Source organism: Salmo salar, unplaced genomic scaffold (genome assembly GCF_965601325.2).
Source record: "Salmo salar unplaced genomic scaffold, fSalSal1 ptg000221l, whole genome shotgun sequence".
Classification (NCBI taxonomy): Eukaryota; Metazoa; Chordata; class Actinopteri; order Salmoniformes; family Salmonidae; genus Salmo; species Salmo salar.
The window spans coordinates 680,571-703,355 of NW_027675333.1; the positions used below are offsets into that span (position 1 = coordinate 680,571).

The 22,785-nt window shown below is 40.0% G+C and overlaps 2 protein-coding genes and 1 pseudogene across 2 annotated transcripts; 1 reads left to right on the top strand and 2 right to left on the bottom strand.

The window, feature by feature from the left end:
- Nucleotides 1–443: 443 nt before the first annotated feature.
- On the bottom strand, nucleotides 444–3,946 carry LOC145867171 (uncharacterized). The gene is made up of 2 exons (XM_082971223.1): nucleotides 3,880–3,946; nucleotides 444–1,367 (listed from the first exon to the last, which is right to left on the bottom strand). Exons 1-2 carry the CDS (start codon nucleotides 3,944–3,946, stop codon nucleotides 460–462), a joined length of 975 nt encoding a protein of 324 aa, XP_082827349.1. The 3' UTR covers nucleotides 444–459.
- Nucleotides 3,947–6,694: 2,748 nt separating this feature from the next.
- Nucleotides 6,695–7,731, bottom strand: LOC145867172 (uncharacterized; annotated as a pseudogene).
- Nucleotides 7,732–21,177: 13,446 nt separating this feature from the next.
- Nucleotides 21,178–22,200, top strand: LOC145867173 (uncharacterized). The gene is made up of 2 exons (XM_082971224.1): nucleotides 21,178–21,181; nucleotides 21,276–22,200. Exons 1-2 carry the CDS (start codon nucleotides 21,178–21,180, stop codon nucleotides 21,941–21,943), a joined length of 672 nt encoding a protein of 223 aa, XP_082827350.1. The 3' UTR covers nucleotides 21,944–22,200.
- Nucleotides 22,201–22,785: the final 585 nt, after the last annotated feature.

Consider the following 22,785-nt stretch of genomic DNA (forward strand, 5'->3'; position numbering starts at 1 on the left):
TTGTTTAGTGACCCCTACATTTAAATGCATCACTCCCAAATGTAGCTGACTGTCTTCTGCAGGTTGTCCTCTAACCAGTGAGGTAAAATATATCTCCCATTTCCATGTGTTTTTTTTACATGTGTTAGTTTCAACAGCACATACAACCTGATTTCCCCCCTAATCGATATCAGTGATTTATTGCTACTTGTCAAAACAACAGCGTTTCTGGTGCAGTTTATAAGGTGCTTGTTTTAAAAAATACAAGTAATATGATTATTGTGGCAGATGTTTGTGTATATAGCACATGTTATGTTTAGGTTTTCAATTTATCACAAACTGTTTCTGCTTATTGGTTATTGATTTGGACACGTTAAAACTGTGTTTTGACATTGGGGATATCCCACCTAGCAACATGTAATTGAAAAGAAGACTATGCCAAGTTCAAATCAAATCAAATCAGAGATTTTTTTTATCAGATTATCTCTGGTCACAGGTATGAGGTTTCTCTCCTGTGTGTGTTCTCTGGTGTTTAGTCAGACCACCAGACTCAGTAAAACTCTTCCCACACTGACCACAGCTATAGAGTTTCTCTCCTGTGTGTGTTCTCTGGTGTACTGTCAGCTGGCTAGATTTAACAAAACTCTTCCCACATTGATCACAGCTATAAGATTTCTCTCCTGTGTGCGTTCTCTGGTGCACTGTCAGATGGCCAGATTGACTAAAACTCTTCCCACATTGACCACAGCTATAAGATTTCTCTCCTGTGTGTATTCTCTGGTGTAGAGTAAGATAGGTAGATGCCGCAAAACCCTTCCCACATTGACCACAGCTATACGGTTTCTCTCCTGTGTGCGTTCTCTGGTGTAAAGTCAGATGGTCAGATCTAGTAAAACTCTTCCCACATTGATCACAGCTATAAGGTTTCTCTCCTGTGTGCGTTCTCTGGTGTAAAGTCAGCTGGCCAGATGTAGTAAAACTCTTCCCACATTGATTACAGCTATAAGATTTCTCTCCTGTGTGTATTCTCTGGTGCACTGTCAGATGGCCAGATTGACTAAAACTCTTCCCACATTGACCACAGCTATAAGATTTCTCTCCTGTGTGTGTTCTCTGGTGTAGAGTAAGATAGGTAGATGCTGCAAAACCCTTCCCACATTGACCACAGCTATAAGGTCTCTCTCCTGTGTGGATTCTCTGATGAATTTTAATGCCTGATGGGGAGGTGAATCTCTTCCCACAGTCAGAGCAGCAGTGAGTTCTCTTCCCTGTGGGTCTCTGCAGGTGTTTATTGAGGTGTTCTGATCTGGAGAGACTCTTCTCTGCCTCTTCAGCATCAAGAGGTTGTTGAGACTCCCCAGAGGATCCACAACTGTCCCGCCTCTCTCCTGTGTGAACAACAAAGACAGACAGATGGTTAAAGGCCCACAACAGCGGTAATCCACTGTAAAAGGTGATGCCAACAGCGGAGCCATGATGTTGGACAACAATTGACGTCTGTAATGAATGTTACAATTATTTGACAATTGTCTTAAAATGAGCAAGAATAGTCATATATTGTCTTGTTTTCACATTAGTAGTAACATAGATGATTGTAGGCTAGAAATACGTTATTCATGTTGTTGAAACTCTAAGCAGTGTGCCAGACGACTTTTGGTCTCCAATATAGGCCCCTTTCTGTGTTTGCTAAAATTGCGGCACGAGTGCGATGCACATGCAATTTGGTTATAGAAACTCCTCCAGCTAATGAGGAAACCACTTGTTATGGATGTACTATATCTGCCTGGAGCAAAAATGGCGAGCAAAGATTTTAGTTTTTCACAATGTATTCTGAAAGTGAATGGGGTTAAACTCAGGGGAGTAACCTCCATTTCCAGGTTGCTTATGAGTGCATTTCACAATACTTTGGATTATAATTGTAAGGCTTGTTTGAATGTCCTGTTTAATATAATGTTTGCTACAGTATTATGAATTATGTGTAATTATAGAAGAACCACGTTAATAAAAGTATCCATTTGGGTGTTGTCAATAAAGTTAAGATTTTATTTATTTATTTAACCAGGTAGGCCAGTTGAGAACAAGTTCTCATTTACAACTGCGACCTGGCCAAGATAAAGCAAAGCAGTGCGACACAAACAACAGAGTTACACGTGGGATAAACAAACGAACAGTCAATAACACAATAGAAAAATCTATATACAGTGTGTGCAAATGGAGTACGGAGGCAAGGCAATAAATAGACCATAGTAGTGAAGTAATTACAATTTAACACTGGAGTGATAGATGTTCAAGTAGAAATACTGGTGTGCAAAAGAGCAAAAAACGTAAATAAAAACATGGGGATGAGGTAGGTAGTTGGATGGGCTATTTACAGATGGGCTGTGTACAGCTGCAGCGATCGGTAAGCTGCTCAGATAGCTGATGCTTAAAGTTAGTTCTACTAGCGTTTAAAGAGCAGTTGGAGGCCACGGGTGGAGTGTTGTATGGCATTGAAGCTTGTTTGGAGGAGAGTTAACTTCTTTGGGATAGGAGGCAGTATTTTGACGTCCGGATGAAAAGCGTGCCCATAGTAAACTGCCTGCTACTCAGGCCCAGAATGTAGGATATGCATATAATTAGTAGATCTGGATAGAAAACACTCTGAAGTTTCCAGAACTGTTTGAATGATGTCTGTGAGTATAACAGAACTCATATGGCAGGCAAAAACCGGAGAAAAATCCAACCAGGAAGTGAGGAAATCTGAGGTTTGTAGTTTTTCAAGTGATTGCTTATCCAGTATACAGTGTCTTTGGTTGTCACAGGAAGTTCTTACTCAACACACGTTGTCTTGGGGGTAGACATAAACAGAATCCTGAATAAGAAGTCTCTACTTTAATAATTGACTGAATGACACAAGGTTGAGTTGCTTAATTTTCACTATCTGCAGGTGGCCATATGACAATAGCTCTAGGCTGTTTTTAACAACTTCCGGTTGTCACAGGAAGCTCTTGCTTCACACACGTTGTCTTTGGGGTAGTCTCAGTCCTGTCTGATGCTGTCTGGTCAGTGAAACAGTCTGTCTCAGTCCTGTCTGATAAGTGAAACAGTTTGTCTCAGTCCTGTCTGGTCAGTGAAACAGTCTGTCTCAGTCCTGTCTGATGCTGTCTGGACAGTGAAACAGTCTGTCTCAGTCCTGTCTGATGCTGTCTGGTCATAAAGAGTATAACATTGTTGCTGCCCGTAGCGTTGAAGGCAAGGGAAGCCAGTGAGCATTTGGCTTCCTTTGATTGTGTTGGCTGTGCTAGCTGTGCTAGCTGTGCTAGCTGTGTTAGCTGTGCTAGCTGTGGTAGCTGTGTTAGCTGTGCTAGCTGTGTTAGCTGTGCTAGCTGTGTTAGCTGTGCTAACTGTGCTAGCTGTGTTAGCTGTGTCAGCCGTTTTAGCTGTGCTAACCGTGTTAGCTGTGTTAGCTGTGCTAGCTGTGCTAACTGTGTTAGCTGTGCTAGCTGTGTTAGCTGTGCTAGCTGTGTTAGCTGTGCTAACTGTGCTAGCTGTGTTAGCTGTGCTAGCTGTGCTAACTGTGTTAGCTGTGCTAGCTGTGCTAGCTGTGCTAGCTGTGCTAGCTGTGTTAGCTGTGTTAGCTGTGCTAATCCAAGTTTATGGTTTTAAAAAAGGTCAAAATTAAAGACAGATCGTAACTGTAGGTGCTGAACTCTCTGTGTCGTTTTAAAGCAATAGTCGTTTTGTCGTCCCTAAAACGTCTGAAACATATATTTTGCTTTGACCGTGCTGCAGGTCACCTAACTGTTTGGTTACATGCAATAGCTTTGTGTGGACTTCACCGGACAGCGGTTGCTCTCTGGTTTTGAGATGAAAACAAATGTCTAGTTTAATTTATTCTGCCGCTGTGTCTAGTAGTAGTACCATCAACAGACAGCAGGGGGCAGTAGAACCTGTCTTCACAGTAGAAAGGCAGACACAGTGGATTCATTTGTCTTTAATAAGATCAAACTGAACTAACTGCCATCTTGAAATGTTGAAAAAGTGTTTTTAAATAACTCAGTCTCATCACTCAATATGAGTCAAAATCTGTCACTTCCAGGAGTGCTCATTTTGTCAAAAATGAAAAAATGAAAAAAATAACTCACAGCTGTGTTAATAGACCCAACTCAAACATCTGCTATCTTGAAATGTCCAAAAAAGGTATTTAAATGGGCCTACCAGACATCTTCTGGAGAGAAGATAAGGTCAGGGACTCCTGACTTACTTTCTGTCATGTTGAAATAGGTTCTCCTGTCTTACTTTCTGTCATGTTGAAATAGGTTCTCCTGTCTTACTCTCTGTCATGTTGAGATTGGTTAGTTCTTCTTGAGATAACACAGTATTGCCACTCAACAATATTTTAACCTGCAGGAATATTTTCACATTTCTATGTCATGGTTAGTTCCAAGGATAATGCAACTCATACATTTTTCATTACTTCTAAAATCGGGTACAGGTTTAAAATAATGACAGGTTTAGAATAAGTACAGGTTTAAAAAAAGTTTCCATAAAGCCAACATGGCTTTACTCTCATTAACGTAAGTTTCCAATCTAGAGCAGTTCTCACTTTTGTAATAATGAACTAGCTAACGTTAGCTTCGCTAACTAACTATTACAGGTTTAAATCAAGTATATGTTTAAAATAATTACAGGTGCACCTTACTAGCTTATACTATATCATAAATGGTCTTACCTAGTAAACACAGATTCTAGTTTTCATTCAGTTCACAGATGGCTGGCTGGGCCCTGGACCAGCTCAGGTGAAACACCTTCCCACTAACGAGATGGACAAGCCAGCACAGGTGTAACACATACTGACTAACGAGGTGACACCAATCAGTGCGTCCTACGTGCTAACGAGCTAGACGGGCTAACGGGCTAGACGAGCTAGACGTGCTAACGAGCTATACCTGCTAACGAGCTAGACGTGCTAACGAGCTATACCTGCTAACGAGCTAGACGTGCTAACGAGCTAGACCTGCTAACGAGCTATACCTGCTAACGAGCTAGACGGGCTAACGAGCTAGACGTGCTAACGAGCTAGACCTGCTAACGAGCTATACCTGCTAACGAGCTATACCTGCTAACGAGCTAGACGTGCTAACGAGCTAGACGTGCTAACAATCTAGACGTGCTAACGAGCTAGACGTGCTAACGTCCAACCTCAAACCATAAATGGAAAAACCAAAGCCTGTAACACCTTCCCCCTTAAGACAACAAATATATCCTACATTTCTTTTGGACAAATTTGCTCACCACCAACAGAAAACAACTTCCATTTCACATTATAATCAACTACAATGCTTCACCTTCACCAATATAAACATGGTGTCTACTGGATGTCAACAATTAAAAACAAGAAAAAACACGTATTTCTAAATAATAATATACAATAGGATTATTTCACCTTTTTCTTTCTATAGAATCCTTCCTAAAACTCACTAGCTTCTACAACTCTTGTCTTCCTAAAACTCACTAGCTTCTATTCCCCTTGGAACGAGTCCAAACAAAACTCATCTCCAATACGGAAAAACATGCAGTCAAAATAAATTGTGACCAAATGTACACCCCTTTGTTAATATGTATTGGCAATAATTAACTTAATGGTGAGGCATGGAATAATAAAACATGTATCTTTTGTCAGGCTGAATGTTTGAAATATGAGGTGATTTGAGTCATGCTTCTTCAGTAGTGGAATAAAGACAATTAGCATTTGAATGTTGTCAATAAATACTGGAGTGATGTAGGATTGTTCATAAAATTGATTATAGACCAATTTATTATACTGTGTCCATGTGTATAGGCTGCAAGTACATTGAAAAAAACGACATCTTCTCAACTTTCACTTTCAACAAAAACCGAACATATATTGGATGTCGGGCATAGTCTTCTTTTCAACGTCTTTTCAATTACATTTAACTAGGTGGGATAGCCCGATGTCAAAACACAGTTTTAACGTGTCCAAATCAATAACCAATACGCAGAAACAGCTTGGGATATATTGAAAACCTAAACATAAATGTACTATCAACACAAACATCTGCCACAATAATCATATTACTTGTATTTCTTTAAACAAGCACCTTATAAATTGCACAAGCACCAAAAACGCTGTTGTTTTGACAAGTAGCAATAAATCACTGATATCGATTAGGGGGAAAATCAGGTTGTACGTGCTGTTGAAACTAACACAACTAAAAAATAAACATATGGAAATGGGAGATATATTTTACCTCACTGGTTAGAGGACAACCTGCAGAAGACAGTCAGCTACATTTTGGAGTGATGCATTTAAATGTAGGGGTCGCTAAACAAAGGAACACAACACTTATTTGTCATAACTCATCGATATCATGTTGAAATCAATTGTGTGACAGAAGGGAGATGAGGTTGCACGTCATGTTAAAACTAACAGCTCAAAAACCACATGGAATCTGGGAATAATGTGTACATCCCTGGTTAGAGGACAATTTGTAGAAAACAGCTAGCTACATTTTGAAGTGGTGCATTTTGATTCCAGTGGGTCACCAACATGGTAAGTGTAACAACTTTTTTGTTAGTCACTTTTTGTTAAATCACATAAATAGTAACTCTTCCATTTCAGAGCCTGGATTTTCCCCCTGAGGTTAATATCCATACCATGCTGAAATCAATAGAACAGGGGACAAACGTTTAGGGTTCTACATTGGGACATCATTAAAATACTCCTACTACAATGTTAAAACATTCTACATTGTGACATTAATTCATTGATATCATGAAACAACTCCTTCATGTATGTATTTTCTGATGTTTGATCAGAGATCTTTTATCAAATTATCTCTGGTCACAGCTATGAGGATTCTCTCCTGTGTGTGTTCTCTGGTGTTTAGTCAGACCCCCAGACTCAGTAAAACTCTTCCCACACTGATCACAGCTAAATGGTTTCTCTCCTGTGTGTGTTCTCTGGTTCACTGTCAGATGGCCAGATTGAACAAAACTCTTCCCACATTGACCACAGCTATAAGGTTTCTCTCCTGTGTGTGTTCTCTGGTGTAGCGTCAGAGTGCTAGATGCAGCAAAACTCTTTCCACATTGATCACAGCTATAAGGTTTATCTCCTGTGTGTGTTCTCTGGTGTAATGTCAGATGGCCAGATTGAACAAAACTCTTCCCACATTGACCACAGCTATAAGATTTCTCTCCTGTGTGTTTTCTCTGGTGTAGAGTCAGATTGGTAGATGCAGCAAAACTCTTCCCACATTGATCACAGCTATAGGGTTTCTCTCTGTGTGTATTCTCTGGTGCACTGTCAGTTCTCCAGATCGACCAAAACTGTTCCCACATTGATCACAGCTATAAGATTTCTCTCCTGTGTGTGTTATCTTGTGTTGAGTCAGAATGTTAGATGTAATAAAACTCTTCCCACATTGATCACAGCTATAAGGTTTCTCTCCTGTGTGTGTTCTCTGATGAATTGTAATGCCTGATGAGGTGAATCTCTTCCCACTGTCAGAGCAGCAGTGAGTTCTCTTCCCTGTGGGTCTCTGCAGGTGTTTCTTGAGGAGTTCTGATCTGGAGAGACTCTTCTCTGCCTCGTCAGCATCACGATGTTGTTGAGGCTCCCCAGAGGATCCACGACTGTCCCGCCTCTCTCCTGTGTGAACAACAAAGTCATACAGATGGTTAAAGGTCCACAACAGCAGAAATCCACTGTTTATTTGAGGTAAAAGGTGATGCCCAGATCATACCCATGAAGTTCTACAACAATTGAGGTCTGTTAAATTATTTGACAATTAAGACAGTCAACTTAGCAACAATCATATTTTGTCTTGTTTTCACATTAGTAGTAACTAGAAATAAGTTATTCATGTTGTTGAAACTCTAAGCAGTGTGCCAGACGACTTTTGGTCTCCAATATAGGCCCCTTTCTGTGTTTGCTAAAATTGCAGCACGAGGGCAATGCACACGCAATTTGATTGCAGAAACACCTCCCTGCTAATGAGGAAACCACTTGTTATGGATGTAGTATATCTGCTAATGAGGAAACCACTAGTTATGGATGTAGTATATCTGGTAATGAGGAAACCACTAGTTATGGATATAGTATATCTGGTAATGAGGAAACCACTAGTTATGGATGTAGTATATCTGGTAATGAGGAAACCACTAGTTACGGATGTAGTATATCTGGTCATGAGGAAACCACTAGTTATGGATGTAGTATATCTGGTAATGAGGAAACCACTAGTTTATAGACACCATTCACAATACTGGCTGAGGTACGAGTAAAACATGACATATTATTTCCTAACCATTCACAATTCTGGCTGAGGTACGAGTAAAACATGACATATTATTTCCTAACCATTCACAATGCTGGCTGAGGTACGAGTAAAACATGACATATTATTTCCTAACCGTTCACAATGCTGGCTGAGGTACGAGTAAAACATGACATATTATTTCCTAACCATTCACAATGCTGGCTGAGGTACTAGTAAAACATGACATATTATTTCCTAACCATTCACAATGCTGGCTGAGGTACGAGTAAAACATGACATATTATTTCCTAACCATTCACAATGCTGGCTGAGGTACGAGTAAAACATGACATATTATTTCCTAACCGTTCACAATGCTGGCTGAGGTACGAGTAAAACATGACATATTATTTCCTAACCATTCACAATGCTGGCTGAGGTACGAGTAAAACATGACATATTATTTCCTAACCATTCACAATGCTGGCTGAGGTACGAGTAAAACATGACATATTATTTCCTAACCATTCACAATGCTGGCTGAGGTACGAGTAAAACATGACATATTATTTCCTAACCATTCACAATGCTGGCTGAGGTACGAGTAAAACATGACATATTATTTCCTAACCATTCACAGTGCTGGCTGAGGTACGAGTAAAACATGACATATTATTTTCTAACCATTCACAATGCTGGCTGAGGTACTAGTAAAACATGACATATTATTTCCTAACCATTCACAATGCTGGCTGAGGTACGAGTAAAACATGACATATTATTTCCTAACCATTCACAATGCTGGCTGAGGTACGAGTAAAACATGACATATTATTTCCTAATTGTCAAAAAATCCCCACTCCTTAATCAACTGGTCTCTCTCTGTTTAACCAGAATAACGTGAGTTGTGACCTTCAAACTGTTAGACTGTTAGTCCATAATCAACTAGTCTCTCACTGAGACAGCTTCGATGGCCCAATAAATGTTTCTGCCAGCCAATGTGATAATTCCAGTACAATACATGTGTAAAGGGTGTTGAGCTTGTTAAAGAAGAGATAGAGAGGTAACCATATACATTGCACATGGACCGTAAGAAATCCTGAAGGTATTGAAATGCCTGGGCTCGCAGGGGATGTGTTAATTCATAACCCATCATTTATACCTGTTAATTCATAACCCATCATTTATACCTGTTAATTCATAACCCATCATTTATACCTGTTCATTCATAACCCATCATTTATACCTGTTAATTCATAACCCATCATTTATACCTGTTAATTCATAACCCATCATTTATACCTGTTAATTCATAACCCATCATTTATACCTGTTCATTCATAACCCATCATTTATACCTGTTAAATCATAACCCATCATTTATACCTGTTAGTTCATAACCCATCATTTATACCTGTTAATTCATAACCCATCATTTATACCTGTTAATTCATAACCCATCATTTATACCTGTTAGTTCATAACCCATCATTTATACCTGTTAATACATAACCAATGATTTATACCTGTTAATTCATAACCCATCATTTATACCTGTTAGTTCATAACCCATCATTTATACCTGTTAATTTATAACCCATTATTTATACCTGTTTGTTCATAACCCATCATTTATACCTGTTAATTCATAACCCATCATTTATACCTTTTGCTGGAAAGGGGCGGAGCTCCCTGACCTTACTTGGCAGGAACTAATGGGGATTCATAATAAACCCCAGGAAGAGTAGCTGCTTACTTGGCAGGAACACTGGAGCTCTGTCAGAGTGACCATCGGGTTCTTGTTCACCTCCTTGACCAAGGCCCTTCTCCCCCGATTGCTCAGTTTGGCCGGGCTGCCAGCTCTAGGAAGAGTCTTGGTGGTTCCAAACTTCTTCCATTTAAGAATGATGGAGGCCACTGTGTTCTTGGGGACCTTCAATGCTGCAGACATTTTTTGCTACCTTTCCCCAGATCTGTGCCTCGACACAATCCTGTCTCAGAGCTCTATGGACAATTCCTTTGGACCTCATGGCTTGGTTTTTGCTCTGACATGCACTGTAAACTGTGGGACCTTACATAGACAGGTGTGTGCCTTTCCAAATCATGTCTAATCAATTGAATTTACCACAAGTCGACTCCAATCAAGTTGTAGAAACATCTCAAGGATGATCAATGGAATCAGGATGCATCTGAGCTCAATTTTGAGTCTCATTGCAAAGGGTCTGAATACTTAAGTTAATCAATTTGCAAAAATGTCAAACTGTTTTTGGTTTGTCATTATGGGGTATTTTGTGTAGATTGATGAGGGGGGAAAATTATACAATTTTAGAATAAGGCTGTAACGTAACAAAATGTTGAAAAAGTGAAGGGGTCGGAATACTTAACGAATGCTCTGTATATCACTGGCAGGGCTTTCTACCTCTGGCAGAGTTTTCTACCGCTGGGAGTGTTTTCTACCACTGGCAGTTTTGTACACAGTCATGTGATACGTGGTATAGAAAAGTCCAATCTTAGGAGAGTACATGGAGAGTACACGCACTATACAGTGTGTCTGCAGGTGTCTATCTGTCAAAACCACTGATACAGGAGCCCCTCCACCCTCTGGTGGGATGGATCATGTCTACAGAGAAACCTAGATTCAAATACTTAGATATGTGTGTATTGGGTCTATGTTGTGAAATAGTTAGATATTACTTGATAGATATTACTGCACTGTCGCAGCTAGAAACACAAGCATTTCGCTACACCCACAATAACATCTGCTAAACACGTGATGTAACCAATAAAATGTGATTTGATTTGAAATAAACGTCCTATTTAACAAAGGTGCTTTTGGCTGGAGTCAAAATGACTCCAAAGGATTTGAATTAAAAGTAAATTTTGACACAGAAACACTAAACCATGATTTATATATATTAAAAACAAGTTGTTTGACAAAGTCATTAAAAATTGGAATAATTGAATGAACCACATTTTGGCTATGATAAAAGATATGCCTCTGGGGTCAAAATGATCCATGTCAGAAGTATGGTTCAATGAAAATATGTAGTGGGTGTAAAGTTTGTATTAAATTCTCACTCATTAAAAACGAATCAATCAACACATGCTTCTCTTTGAACGACTTAATATAATATTAAACTTTCCTGAAATAAATGAAAAATAAACGTTTGGTTCCTCAACTGCGTTGCCCCCTCCAGTCAGCAGATGGCGATGTGCGTCTTTTAGGTTCAGGCGATGCTGCCAGTGTGACGTATAATCTAGTGGACGGGACGCTCCTTCAACAACTACAGCTAGTCAGACACCTCGGTAGCTTTCTAGCAAACATAGCTACAACATTCACGCTCTTTACACTGGTTTGGTGTATATTTGTCGCTGTGTATTAAACACACTTCTGTCGTATGTACTTGTTGGCCCATTTAATTATATATTTACGTTGTTTGTCAGCTAGCTGGTTTGCTAAGTTAGCTTAGAACTAGGCTAGTCGCTAATGCTAGCTAGCTAACATCCCCGACCATGAGTTCACTAAGCTACTCTCCTCCTGCTAAAGAAGAGGAGGTCTGCTGGACGGAGAAAGAAGCTCTAGTGAAAGAGGAGGAGGAAGAGGAGGCTGTTACAATACAAAAACAAGTAGAGGGTGAAGTTGTTAGCGTGAAAGAAGAAGAGAAAGACGTTACAGTGAAAGAAGAGGAAGACGCGTTCAGAGTGAAAGAGGAGGAGGATGTTACTGTAAAAGAAGAGGCGGCAGAGAAAGAGGAGGATTCCGTTTTTGGAGTGAAAGAGGAGGAGGGGGAGATGACTGTCACATTGGAGGAAGAAGAGGAGGTTGGAGATGTGTTTAACACCAGTAAGTACCGTCTCTGCAGTCGTTGAACCAATATGCAGTAAAGGGGTTCTACACTTTAATGTTGTTCTGTAGGAATGGCTGAAGCTACACTGTAACGTGTAGAACATCAAGAGTGGACCATCAACAAAACGTTAACAATTGATCAAATGCATCCAATGACAATGCCTGAAATACTGTAGTCCTCAATATCTCCTATTAGATTAGCCCAATATGTTCTCTTAAAGGGGCAATCAGCAGTTGTTACATCCATTTTGGGACTTATACATTAATGATATGTACCCATCTGTTTCTTGAATAAATCACTTATAAATGCCTCATGAGCTTAGTTCAACTGTTGTACCCTATCAGAACCCAAATAAGCTTTTTTTACTCCAATGTTTGTCAGTAAATATAAACAAACACTGTATATCCTCAAAACATGGTTAAAACTAGAATGTTGATATCATGGATGGTTACATTTCTCCAGCCCCATCCCTCAGCTTTTTACTGAAACGGGCAGGGAGTTCGCTTTGTTATTGTTTCTACTGCTGATTGCTGCCCCCGTTACTCCTCAAGGTCCAAGGACTGTATGTTATTTTCAGAGGTAGACTGGCTCTGGCAGCTAAAATAGTCAAATATTCCATCTAAATGTGAATCGATTCTCAATTGCGATACGTTTCTAGAAACATAAATTGCTGTAGTTTCATATCACATCAAAATAATTTCACACAATACTTAAATATCACATCAAAATAATTTCACATATACTTTCATATCAATTCAGAATAATTTCACACAATATTTAAATATCACATCAAAATAATTTCACATAATACTTTCCGGACTAGTGTCCCAGTCCCTGCTGCTGAAAAACATCCCCACAGCATGATGCTGCCACCACCATGCTTCACCGTAGGGATGGTGCCAGGTTTCCTCCAGACCTGACTCTTGGCATTCAGGCCAATGAGTTCAATCTTGGTTTCATTAAGCCAGAGAATCTTGTTTCTCATGGTCTTAGAGTCCTTAAGGTGCCTTTTGTCAAACTCCAAGCAGGCTGTCATATGCTTTATACTGAGGAGTGGCTTCTGTCTGGCCACTGTACCATAAAGGTCTGATTGGTGGAGTGCTGCAGAGATGGTTGTCCTTCTGGAAGGTTCTCCCATCTCCACAGAGGAACTCTGGAGCTCTGTCAGAGTGACCATCAGGTTTGTGGTCACCTCCCTGACCGAGGCCCTTCTCCCCCAATTGCTCAGTTTGGCCTGGTGACCAGCTCTAGGAAGAGTATTCCATTTAAGAATGATGGAGGTCACTGTGTTCTTGGGGACCTTCAATGCTGCAGAATTTGTTTTTGGTACCGTTCCCCAGATCTGTGCCTCGACACAAGCTTGTCCTGGAGCTCTACGGACAGTTCCTTCGACCTCATGGCTTGGTTTTTGCTCTGACGTGCACTGTCAACTCTGGGACGTTATATAGACAGGTGTGTGCCTTCCAAATCATATCCAATCAATTGAATTTCCCACAGGTGGACTCCGAACAAGTTGTAGATACATCTCAAGGATGATTAATGGAAACAAGATGCACCTGAAAGCAATTTCGAGTCTCATAGCAAAGGGTCTGAATACTTCAGTAAATAAGGTATTTCTGTTTTTTACCTGTTTTCACTTTGTCATTATGGGCTATTGATGACACCCCTCTGAAACAAGATAGCCTAACCATCAGAAAAACCTCTTCCTTAGCCTACTCCTCCTGCTGCTGCTGGCCTTCGTACATTCTGATGTTCTGCTCCTAAAGTTTCTGGTAATAGGCTACACCAGCAGTCGTTATGCTCCTATAGTTTCTGGTAATAGGCTACACCAGCAGTCGTTAAGCTATAGTTTCTGGTAATAGTCTACACCAGCAGTCGTTATGCTCCTATAGTTTCTGGTAATAGGCTACACCAGCAGTCGTTATGCTCCTATAGTTTCTGGTAATAGGCTACACCAGCAGTCGTTAAGCTCCTATAGTTTCTGGTATTAGGCTACACCAGCAGTCGTTATGCTCCTATAGTTTCTGGTAATAGACTACACCAGCAGTCGTTATGCTCCTATAGTTTCTGGTAATAGACTACACCAGCAGTCGTTATGCTCCTATAGTTTCTGGTAATAGACTACACCAGCAGTCGTTATGCTCCTATAGTTTCTGGTAATAGTCTACACCAGCAGTCGTTATGCTCCTATAGTTTCTGGTAATAGTCTACACCAGCAGTCGTTATGCTCCTATAGTTTCTGGTAATAGGCTACACCAGCAGTCGTTATGCTCCTATAGTTTCTGGTAATAGGCTACACCAGCAGTCGTTATCATCAAATCAGATTTATTTATATAGCCCTTTGTACATCAGCTGGAATCTCAAAGTGCTGTACAGAAACCCAGCCTAAAACCCCAAACAGCAAGCAATGCATGTGAAAGAAGCACGGTGGCTAGGAAAAACTCCCTAGAAAGGCCAAAAACCTAGGAAGAAACCTAGAGAGGAACCAGGCTATGAGGGGTGGCCAGTCCTCTTCTGGCTGTGCCGGGTGGATATTATAACAGAACATGGTCAAGATGTTAAAATGTTCATAAATGACCAGCATGGTCAAATAATAATAATCATAGTAGTTGCCGAAGGTGCAACAAGCACGTCCGGTGAACAGGTCAGGGTTCCATAGCCGCAGGCAGAACAGTTGAAACTGGAGCAGCAGCATGGCCAGGTGGACTGGGGACAGCAAGGAGTCATCATGCCAGGTAGTCCTGAGGCATGGTCCTAGGGCTCAGGTCCTCCGAGAGAAAGAAAGAAAGAGAGAAAGAGAGAATTAGAGAGAGCATATTTACATTCACACAGGACACCGGATAAGACAAGAGAATACTCCAGATGTAACAGACTGACCCTAGCCCCCCGACACATAAACTACTGCAGCATAAGTACTGGAGGCTGAGACAGGAGGGATCAGAAGACACTGTGGCCCCATCCGATGATACCCCCGGACAGGGCCAAACAGGCAGGATATAACCCCACCCACTTTGCCAAAGCACAGCCCCCACACCACTAGAGGGATGTCTACAACCACCAACTTACCGTCCGAAGACAAGGCCGAGTATAGCCCACAAAGCTCCTATAGTTTCTGGTAATAGGCTACACCAGCAGTTGTTATGCTCCTATAGTTTCTGGTAATAGGCTACACCAGCAGTTGTTATGCTCCTATAGTTTCTGGTAATAGACTACACCAGCAGTCGTTATGCTCCTATAGTTTCTGGTAATAGGCTACACCAGCAGTCGTTATGCTCCTATAGTTTCTGGTAATAGGCTACACCAGCAGTCGTTATGCTCCTATAGTTTCTGGTAATAGGCTACACCAGCAGTCGTTATGCTCCTATAGTTTCTGGTAATAGGCTACACCAGCAGTCGTTGTGCTCCAATAGTTTCTGGTAATAGGCTACACCAGCAGTCGTTATGCTCCTATAGTTTCTGGTAATAGACTACAGTCGTTATGCTCCTATAGTTTCTGGTAATAGGCTACACCAGCAGTCGTTGTGCTCCAATAGTTTCTGGTAATAGGCTACACCAGCAGTCGTTATGCTCCTATAGTTTCTGGTAATAGGCTACACCAGCAGTAGTTATGATCCTATAGTTTCTGGTAATAGACTACACCAGCAGTCGTTATGCTCCTATAGTTTCTGGTAATAGGCTACACCAGCAGTCGTTATGCTCCTATAGTTTCTGGTAATAGACTACACCAGCAGTCGTTATGCTCCTATAGTTTCTGGTAATAGACTACACCAGCAGTCGTTGTGCTCCAATAGTTTCTGGTAATAGGCTACACCAGCAGTCGTTGTGCTCCTATAGTTTCTGGTAATAGACTACAGTCGTTATGCTCCTATAGTTTCTGGTAATAGACTACACCAGCAGTCGTTATGCTCCTATAGTTTCTGGTAATAGACTACACCAGCAGTCGTTGTGCTCCAATAGTTTCTGGTAATAGGCTACACCAGCAGTCGTTATGCTCCTATAGTTTCTGGTAATAGACTACAGTCGTTATGCTCCTATAGTTTCTGGTAATAGGCTACACCAGCAGTCGTTGTGCTCCAATAGTTTCTGGTAATAGGCTACACCAGCAGTCGTTGTGCTCCTATAGTTTCTGGTAATAGACTACACCAGCAGTCGTTGTGCTCCAATAGTTTCTGGTAATAGGCTACACCAGCAGTCGTTATGCTCCTATAGTTTCTGGTAATAGGCTACACCAGCAGTCGTTATGCTCCTATAGTTTCTGGTAATAGACTACACCAGCAGTCGTTATGCTCCTATAGTTTCTGGTAATAGTCTACACCAGCAGTCGTTATGCTCCTATAGTTTCTGGTAATAGACTACACCAGCAGTCAGCAACCTTTTCCATTTGGTGCCAATTTATCTGACCATTTCTACTGATCTGGTGCCAGTTATGATTTTCATATTTTCATTTTCGTGGAACAGTTTCATTTTAATTCCTAATAGTATCTCAAAATCATTGTCTGTGATTAATCTACATTCTATCTAAATCTAAATATAAATTATACAAATCTAAAAGTAACTTTTATTGCCAACTATGTAAAAATAGCCAACAAATAAAAACATTGCAGACTGCAGTTAGAAAATATCCTGATCAAAATAAATACCTTATAAATCACATTGGCTGCACATGGCCTGTCTACAATGATTTTGAAACATTGTATCTACTATCAACTGGGTAGCCTGAAACTGAAGAAGGCAAGCTTGCAACATTGTATCAAATATTCTGGGCCCACAGAGTTTCCTGCCCCAGTGAGTTTGGGACAGACACAGCTGTAGGCTATTAGACTAGTCCTACTTCTATATGGGTAATTAGGTAGACTAGTCCTACTTCTATATGTGTAATTAGGTAGACTAGTCCTACTTCTATATGGGTAACCAGGTAGACTAGTCCTACTTCTATATGGGTAACCAGGTAGACTAGTCCTACTTCTATATGGGTAATTAGGTAGACTAGTCCTACTTCTATATGGGTAACCAGGTAGACTAGTCCTACTTCTATATGGGTAACCAGGTAGACTAGTCCTACTTCTATATGGGTAATTAGGTAGACTAGTCCTACTTCTATATGTGTAATTAGGTAGACTAGTCCTACTTCTATATGTGTAACCAGGTAGACTAGTCCTACTTCTATATGGGTAACCAGGTAGACTAGTCCTACTTCTATATGTGTAATTAGGTAGACTAGTCCTACTTCTATATGGGTAACCAGGTAGACTAGTCCTACTTCTATATGGGTAACCAGGTAGACTAGTCCTACTTCTATATGGGTAACCAGGTAGACTAGTCCTACTTCTATATGTGTAACCAGGTAGACTAGTCCTACTTCTATATGTGTAACCAGGTAGACTAGTCCTACTTCTATATGGGTAACCAGGTAGACTAGTCCTACTTCTATATGGGTAACCAGGTAGACTAGTCCTACTTCTATATGGGTAACCAGGTAGACTAGTCCTACTTCTATATGTGTAACCAGGTAGACTAGTCCTACTTCTATATGTGTAACCAGGTAGACTAGTCCTACTTCTATATGGGTAATTAGGTAGACTAGTCCTACTTCTATATGTGTAATTAGGTAGACTAGTCCTACTTCTATATGGGTAACCAGGTAGACTAGTCCTACTTCTATATGTGTAACCAGGTAGACTAGTCCTACTTCTATATGGGTAACCAGGTAGACTAGTCCTACTTCTATATGGGTAACCAGGTAGACTAGTCCTACTTCTATATGGGTAACCAGGTAGACTAGTCCTACTTCTATATGTGTAACCAGGTAGACTAGTCCTACTTCTATATGGGTAACCAGGTAGACTAGTCCTACTTCTATATGGGTAATTAGGTAGACTAGTCCTACTTCTATATGTGTAACCAGGTAGACTAGTCCTACTTCTATATGTGTAACCAGGTAGACTAGTCCTACTTCTATATGGGTAACCAGGTAGACTAGTCCTACTTCTATATGGGTAATTAGGTAGACTAGTCCTACTTCTATATGGGTAATTAGGTGTGCGTCCTTACTCAACATTGACAGGAGTGTTTCAAACAAAAGACAATTAATAAATTGACAACTGAAGCATCTTGCGGGGTCAGGTCTGGGTGGTCTGCCAGGGGGCGTTTCATTTAGTATCTGTTTGGGTCAGTTGAGGAATGATTGTATTGTCCCATAGTATGTTGTACCGAAGTTGACCAACTGAAAGGGAGTGTAACTTTATGACTATAATTACTGTTCCCTGAAGGAGGGAAATGAGGTACAACACCTGTTTGGCTCCACCCCTTCCTGGGTCTTTGAAGAGCGATATTAAATTGAATATGACCTAAGGCTCGTATTTCTGTGTTTATTATATTATAATTAAGTCTATGATTTGATCTTTGATAGAGCAGTCTGACTGAGTGGTGGTAGGCAGCAGCAGGCTTGTAAGCATTCATTCAAACAGCACTTTCCTGCGTTTGCCAGCAGCTCTTAGCAATGCTTGAAGCACAGCGCTGTTTATGACATCAAGCCTATCAACTCCTGAGATTAGGCTGGCAATACTAAAGTGCCTATAAGAACATCCAATAGTCAAAGGTGTATAAAATACAAATGGTATAGAGAGAAATAGTCCTATAATTCCTATAATAACTGCAACCTAAAACTTCTTACCTGGGAATATTGAAGACTCATGTTAAAAGGAACCACCAGCTTCCATATGTTCTCATGTTCTGAGCGAGGAACTTAAACGTTAGCTTTTTTACATGGCACATATTGCACTTTTACTTTCTTCTCCAACACTGTGTTTTTGCATTATTTAAACCAAATGGAACATGTTTCATTATTTATTTAAACCAAATGGAACATGTTTCATTATTTATTTGAGACTAAATTGATTTTATTGATGTATTATATTAAGTTCAAATAAATGTGTTAATTCAGTATTGTTGTAATTGTCATTATTACAAATATATATATTTAAAATCGGCCGATTTAATCGGTATGTTTTTTTTGGGGGGGGGGGTCATCCAATAATCGGTATCGGCGTTGAAAAATCATAATCGGTCGACCTCTACTATGTTATTGTTTGTTAAACACTTACTGTTCAAACCCTCATTGTCAGGCTGATGGAAAAGCTAGCCAAGGAGCATTTTACTGGTTGAAGTGTTTTTTTAAGTATAAATCAGTTGATTTGCGACAATAACACAAACATATTAAGCAGGAGATTCAAACGAGCCTTACAATTATAATCCAAAGTAATGTGAAATGCACTTATAATCAACCTTTAAATGGAGGCTATTTTTGCTGTCAGCCTCTGAGAACTCCCCTGGGTTTTCCCCACGGTGGTGAATTAGTGAATAGACACAGAGCTTAATGTGAGTTTCCTTGAGTAGCACTCCTGATCTTGTCCTGATAGTGCGCTGTAATATTCAGAATACATTGTGAAAAACTAAAATCTTTGCGCACTATTTTTTGCTCCAGGCAGATATACTACATCCATAACTAGTGGTTTCCTCATTACCAGATATACTACATCCATAACTAGTGGTTTCCTCATTAGCAGATATACTACATCCATAACTAGTGGTTTCCTCATTAGCAGATATACTACATCCATAACTAGTGGTTTCCTCATTAGCAGATATACTACATCCATAACTAGTGGTTTCCTCATTACCAGATATACTACATCCATAACTAGTGGTTTCCTCATTACCAGATATACTACATCCATAACTAGTGGTTTCCTCATTACCAGATACACTACATCCATAACTAGTGGTTTCCTCATTAGCAGATACACTACATCCATAACTAGTGGTTTCCTCATTACCAGATATACTACATCCATAACTAGTGGTTTCCTCATTACCAGATATACTACATCCATAACTAGTGGTTTCCTCATTACCAGATATACTACATCCATAACTAGTGGTTTCCTCATTAGCAGATATACTACATCCATAACTAGTGGTTTCCTCATTAGCAGATATACTACATCCATAACTAGTGGTTTCCTCATTACCAGATATACTACATCCATAACTAGTGGTTTCCTCATTACCAGATATACTACATCCATAACTAGTGGTTTCCTCATTACCAGATACACTACATCCATAACTAGTGGTTTCCTCATTACCAGATACACTACATCCATAACTAGTGGTTTCCTCATTACCAGATACACTACATCCATAACTAGTGGTTTCCTCATTACCAGATATACTACATCCATAACTAGTGGTTTCCTCATTACCAGATATACTACATCCATAACTAGTGGTTTCCTCATTACCAGATATACTACATCCATAACTAGTGGTTTCCTCATTACCAGATATACTACATCCATAACTAGTGGTTTCCTCATTACCAGATATACTACATCCATAACTAGTGGTTTCCTCATTACCAGATATACTACATCCATAACTAGTGGTTTCCTCATTACCAGATATACTACATCCATAACTAGTGGTTTCCTCATTACCAGATATACTACATCCATAACTAGTGGTTTCCTCATTACCAGATATACTACATCCATAACTAGTGGTTTCCTCATTACCAGATATACTACATCCATAACTAGCGGTTTCCTCATTACCAGATATACTACATCCATAACTAGCGGTTTCCTCATTACCAGATATACTACATCCATAACTAGTGGTTTCCTCATTACCAGATATACTACATCCATAACTAGTGGTTTGCTCATTAGCAGATATACTACATCCATAACTAGTGGTTTCCTCATTACCAGATATACTACATCCATAACTAGTGGTTTCCTCATTACCAGATATACTACATCCATAACTATTGGTTTCCTTATTAGCAGGGAGGTGTTTCTGCCCTCGTGCTGCAATTTTATTAAACACAGAAAGGGGCCTATATTGGAGACCAAAAGTCGTCTGGCACACTGCTTAGTGTTTCAACAACTTGAATAACTTATTTCTAGCCTACAATCATCGATGTTACTACTAATGTGAAAACAAGACTAAATATGACTATTGTTGCTATCTTGACTGTCTTAATTTTCAAATTTAACAGATGACAATTGTTGTACAGTTTCATGGGTACGCTCTGGACATCACCCTTTACCTCAAATAAATAGTGGATTTCTGCTGTTGTGGGCCTTTAACCATCTGTCTGACTTTGTTGTTCACACAGGAGAGATACTTAACTATCGTGGATCCTCTGGGGAGCCTCAACAACATCATGATGCTGAAGAGGCAGAGAGGAGTCTCTCCAGATCAGAACACCTCAAGAAACACCAGCAGAGACCCACAGGGAAGAGAACTCACTGCTGCTCTGACTGTGGGAAGAGATTCAACTCTTCATCAAACCTTAAAATACATAAAAGAATTCACACAGGAGAGAAATCATACGGCTGTGATCAATGTGGGAAGAGTTTTATTCTGCTACAAACCCTGAAATCACACCAGAGAATACACACAGGAGAGAAATCTTATGGCTGTGATCAATGTGGGAAGAGTTTTACTCAGCTAAACAGCCTGATAGTACACCAGCGGGGACACACAGGAGAGAAACCTTATAGCTGTAGTCAATGTGGGAAGAGTTTTACTCAGCTAAACAGCCTGATAGTACACCAACGGACACACACAGGAGATAAACCTTATAGCTGTAGTCAATGTGGGAAGAGTTTTTCTACATCTAGCTATCTAACTATACACCAGAGAACACACACAGGAGAGAAATCTTATGGCTGTGATCAATGTGGGAAGAGTTTTATTCGGCTACAAACCCTGAAATCACATCAGAGAATACACACAGGAGAGAAACCTGTAATCAATGTGGGAAGAGTTTTAATCAGCTAAACAGCCTGATAGTACACCAGAGAACACACACAGGAGAGAAAAGATTTTAAATGTGATCAATGTGGGAAGAGTTTTGGTACATCTGGATGTCTGACGACACACCAGAGAACACACACAGGAGAGAAACCTTATAACTGTAGTCAATGTGGGAAGAGTTTTACTACATCTAGCCAGCTGACTTTGCACCAGAGAACACACACAGGACATAATCCTTATAGCTGTACTCAATGTGGGAAGACATACTCTGATAAAAGTTATCTGATCAAACATCAGAAACTACATGAAGGAGTTGTTTCATGATATCAATGAAATAATGTCACAATGTAGAATGTTTTAACATTGTAGTAGGAGTATTTTAGTGATGTCACAATGTAGAATGTTTTAACATTGTAGTAGGAGTATTTTAATGATGTCACAATGTAGAACCCTAAACGTTTGTCCCCTGTTCTATTGATTTCAGCATGATATGGATATTAGCCTCAGGGGGAAAATCCAGGCTCTGAAATGGAAGAGTTACTATTTATGTGATTTAACAAAAAGTGACGAACACAAAAATAGTTTTGTTGGTGACCCACTTGAATCACAATTCAACACTTCAAAATGTAGCGAGCTGTTTTCTACAAATTCTCCTCTAACCAGGGATGTACACATTATTCCCAGATTCCGTGTGGTTTTTGAGCTGTTAGTTTTAACAGGACGTGCAACCTCATCTCCCTCCTCTCACCCAAATGATTTCAACATGATATCGATGAGTTATGACAAATAAGTGTTGTGTTCCTTTGTTTAGTGACCCCTACATTTAAATGCATCACTCCAAAATGTAGCTGACTGTCTTCTGCAGG

Bases quoted from the DNA above. Each gene is read 5' to 3' on its own strand.
- LOC145867171 (XM_082971223.1), bottom strand. From the start codon at position 3,946: ATGAATCCACTGTGTCTGCCTTTCTACTGTGAAGACAGGTTCTACTGC. The intron at 1,368-3,879 runs GTACTACTACTA...TTGTTCACACAG, and splicing joins CCCCCTGCTGTCTGTTGATG to GAGAGAGGCGGGACAGTTGT.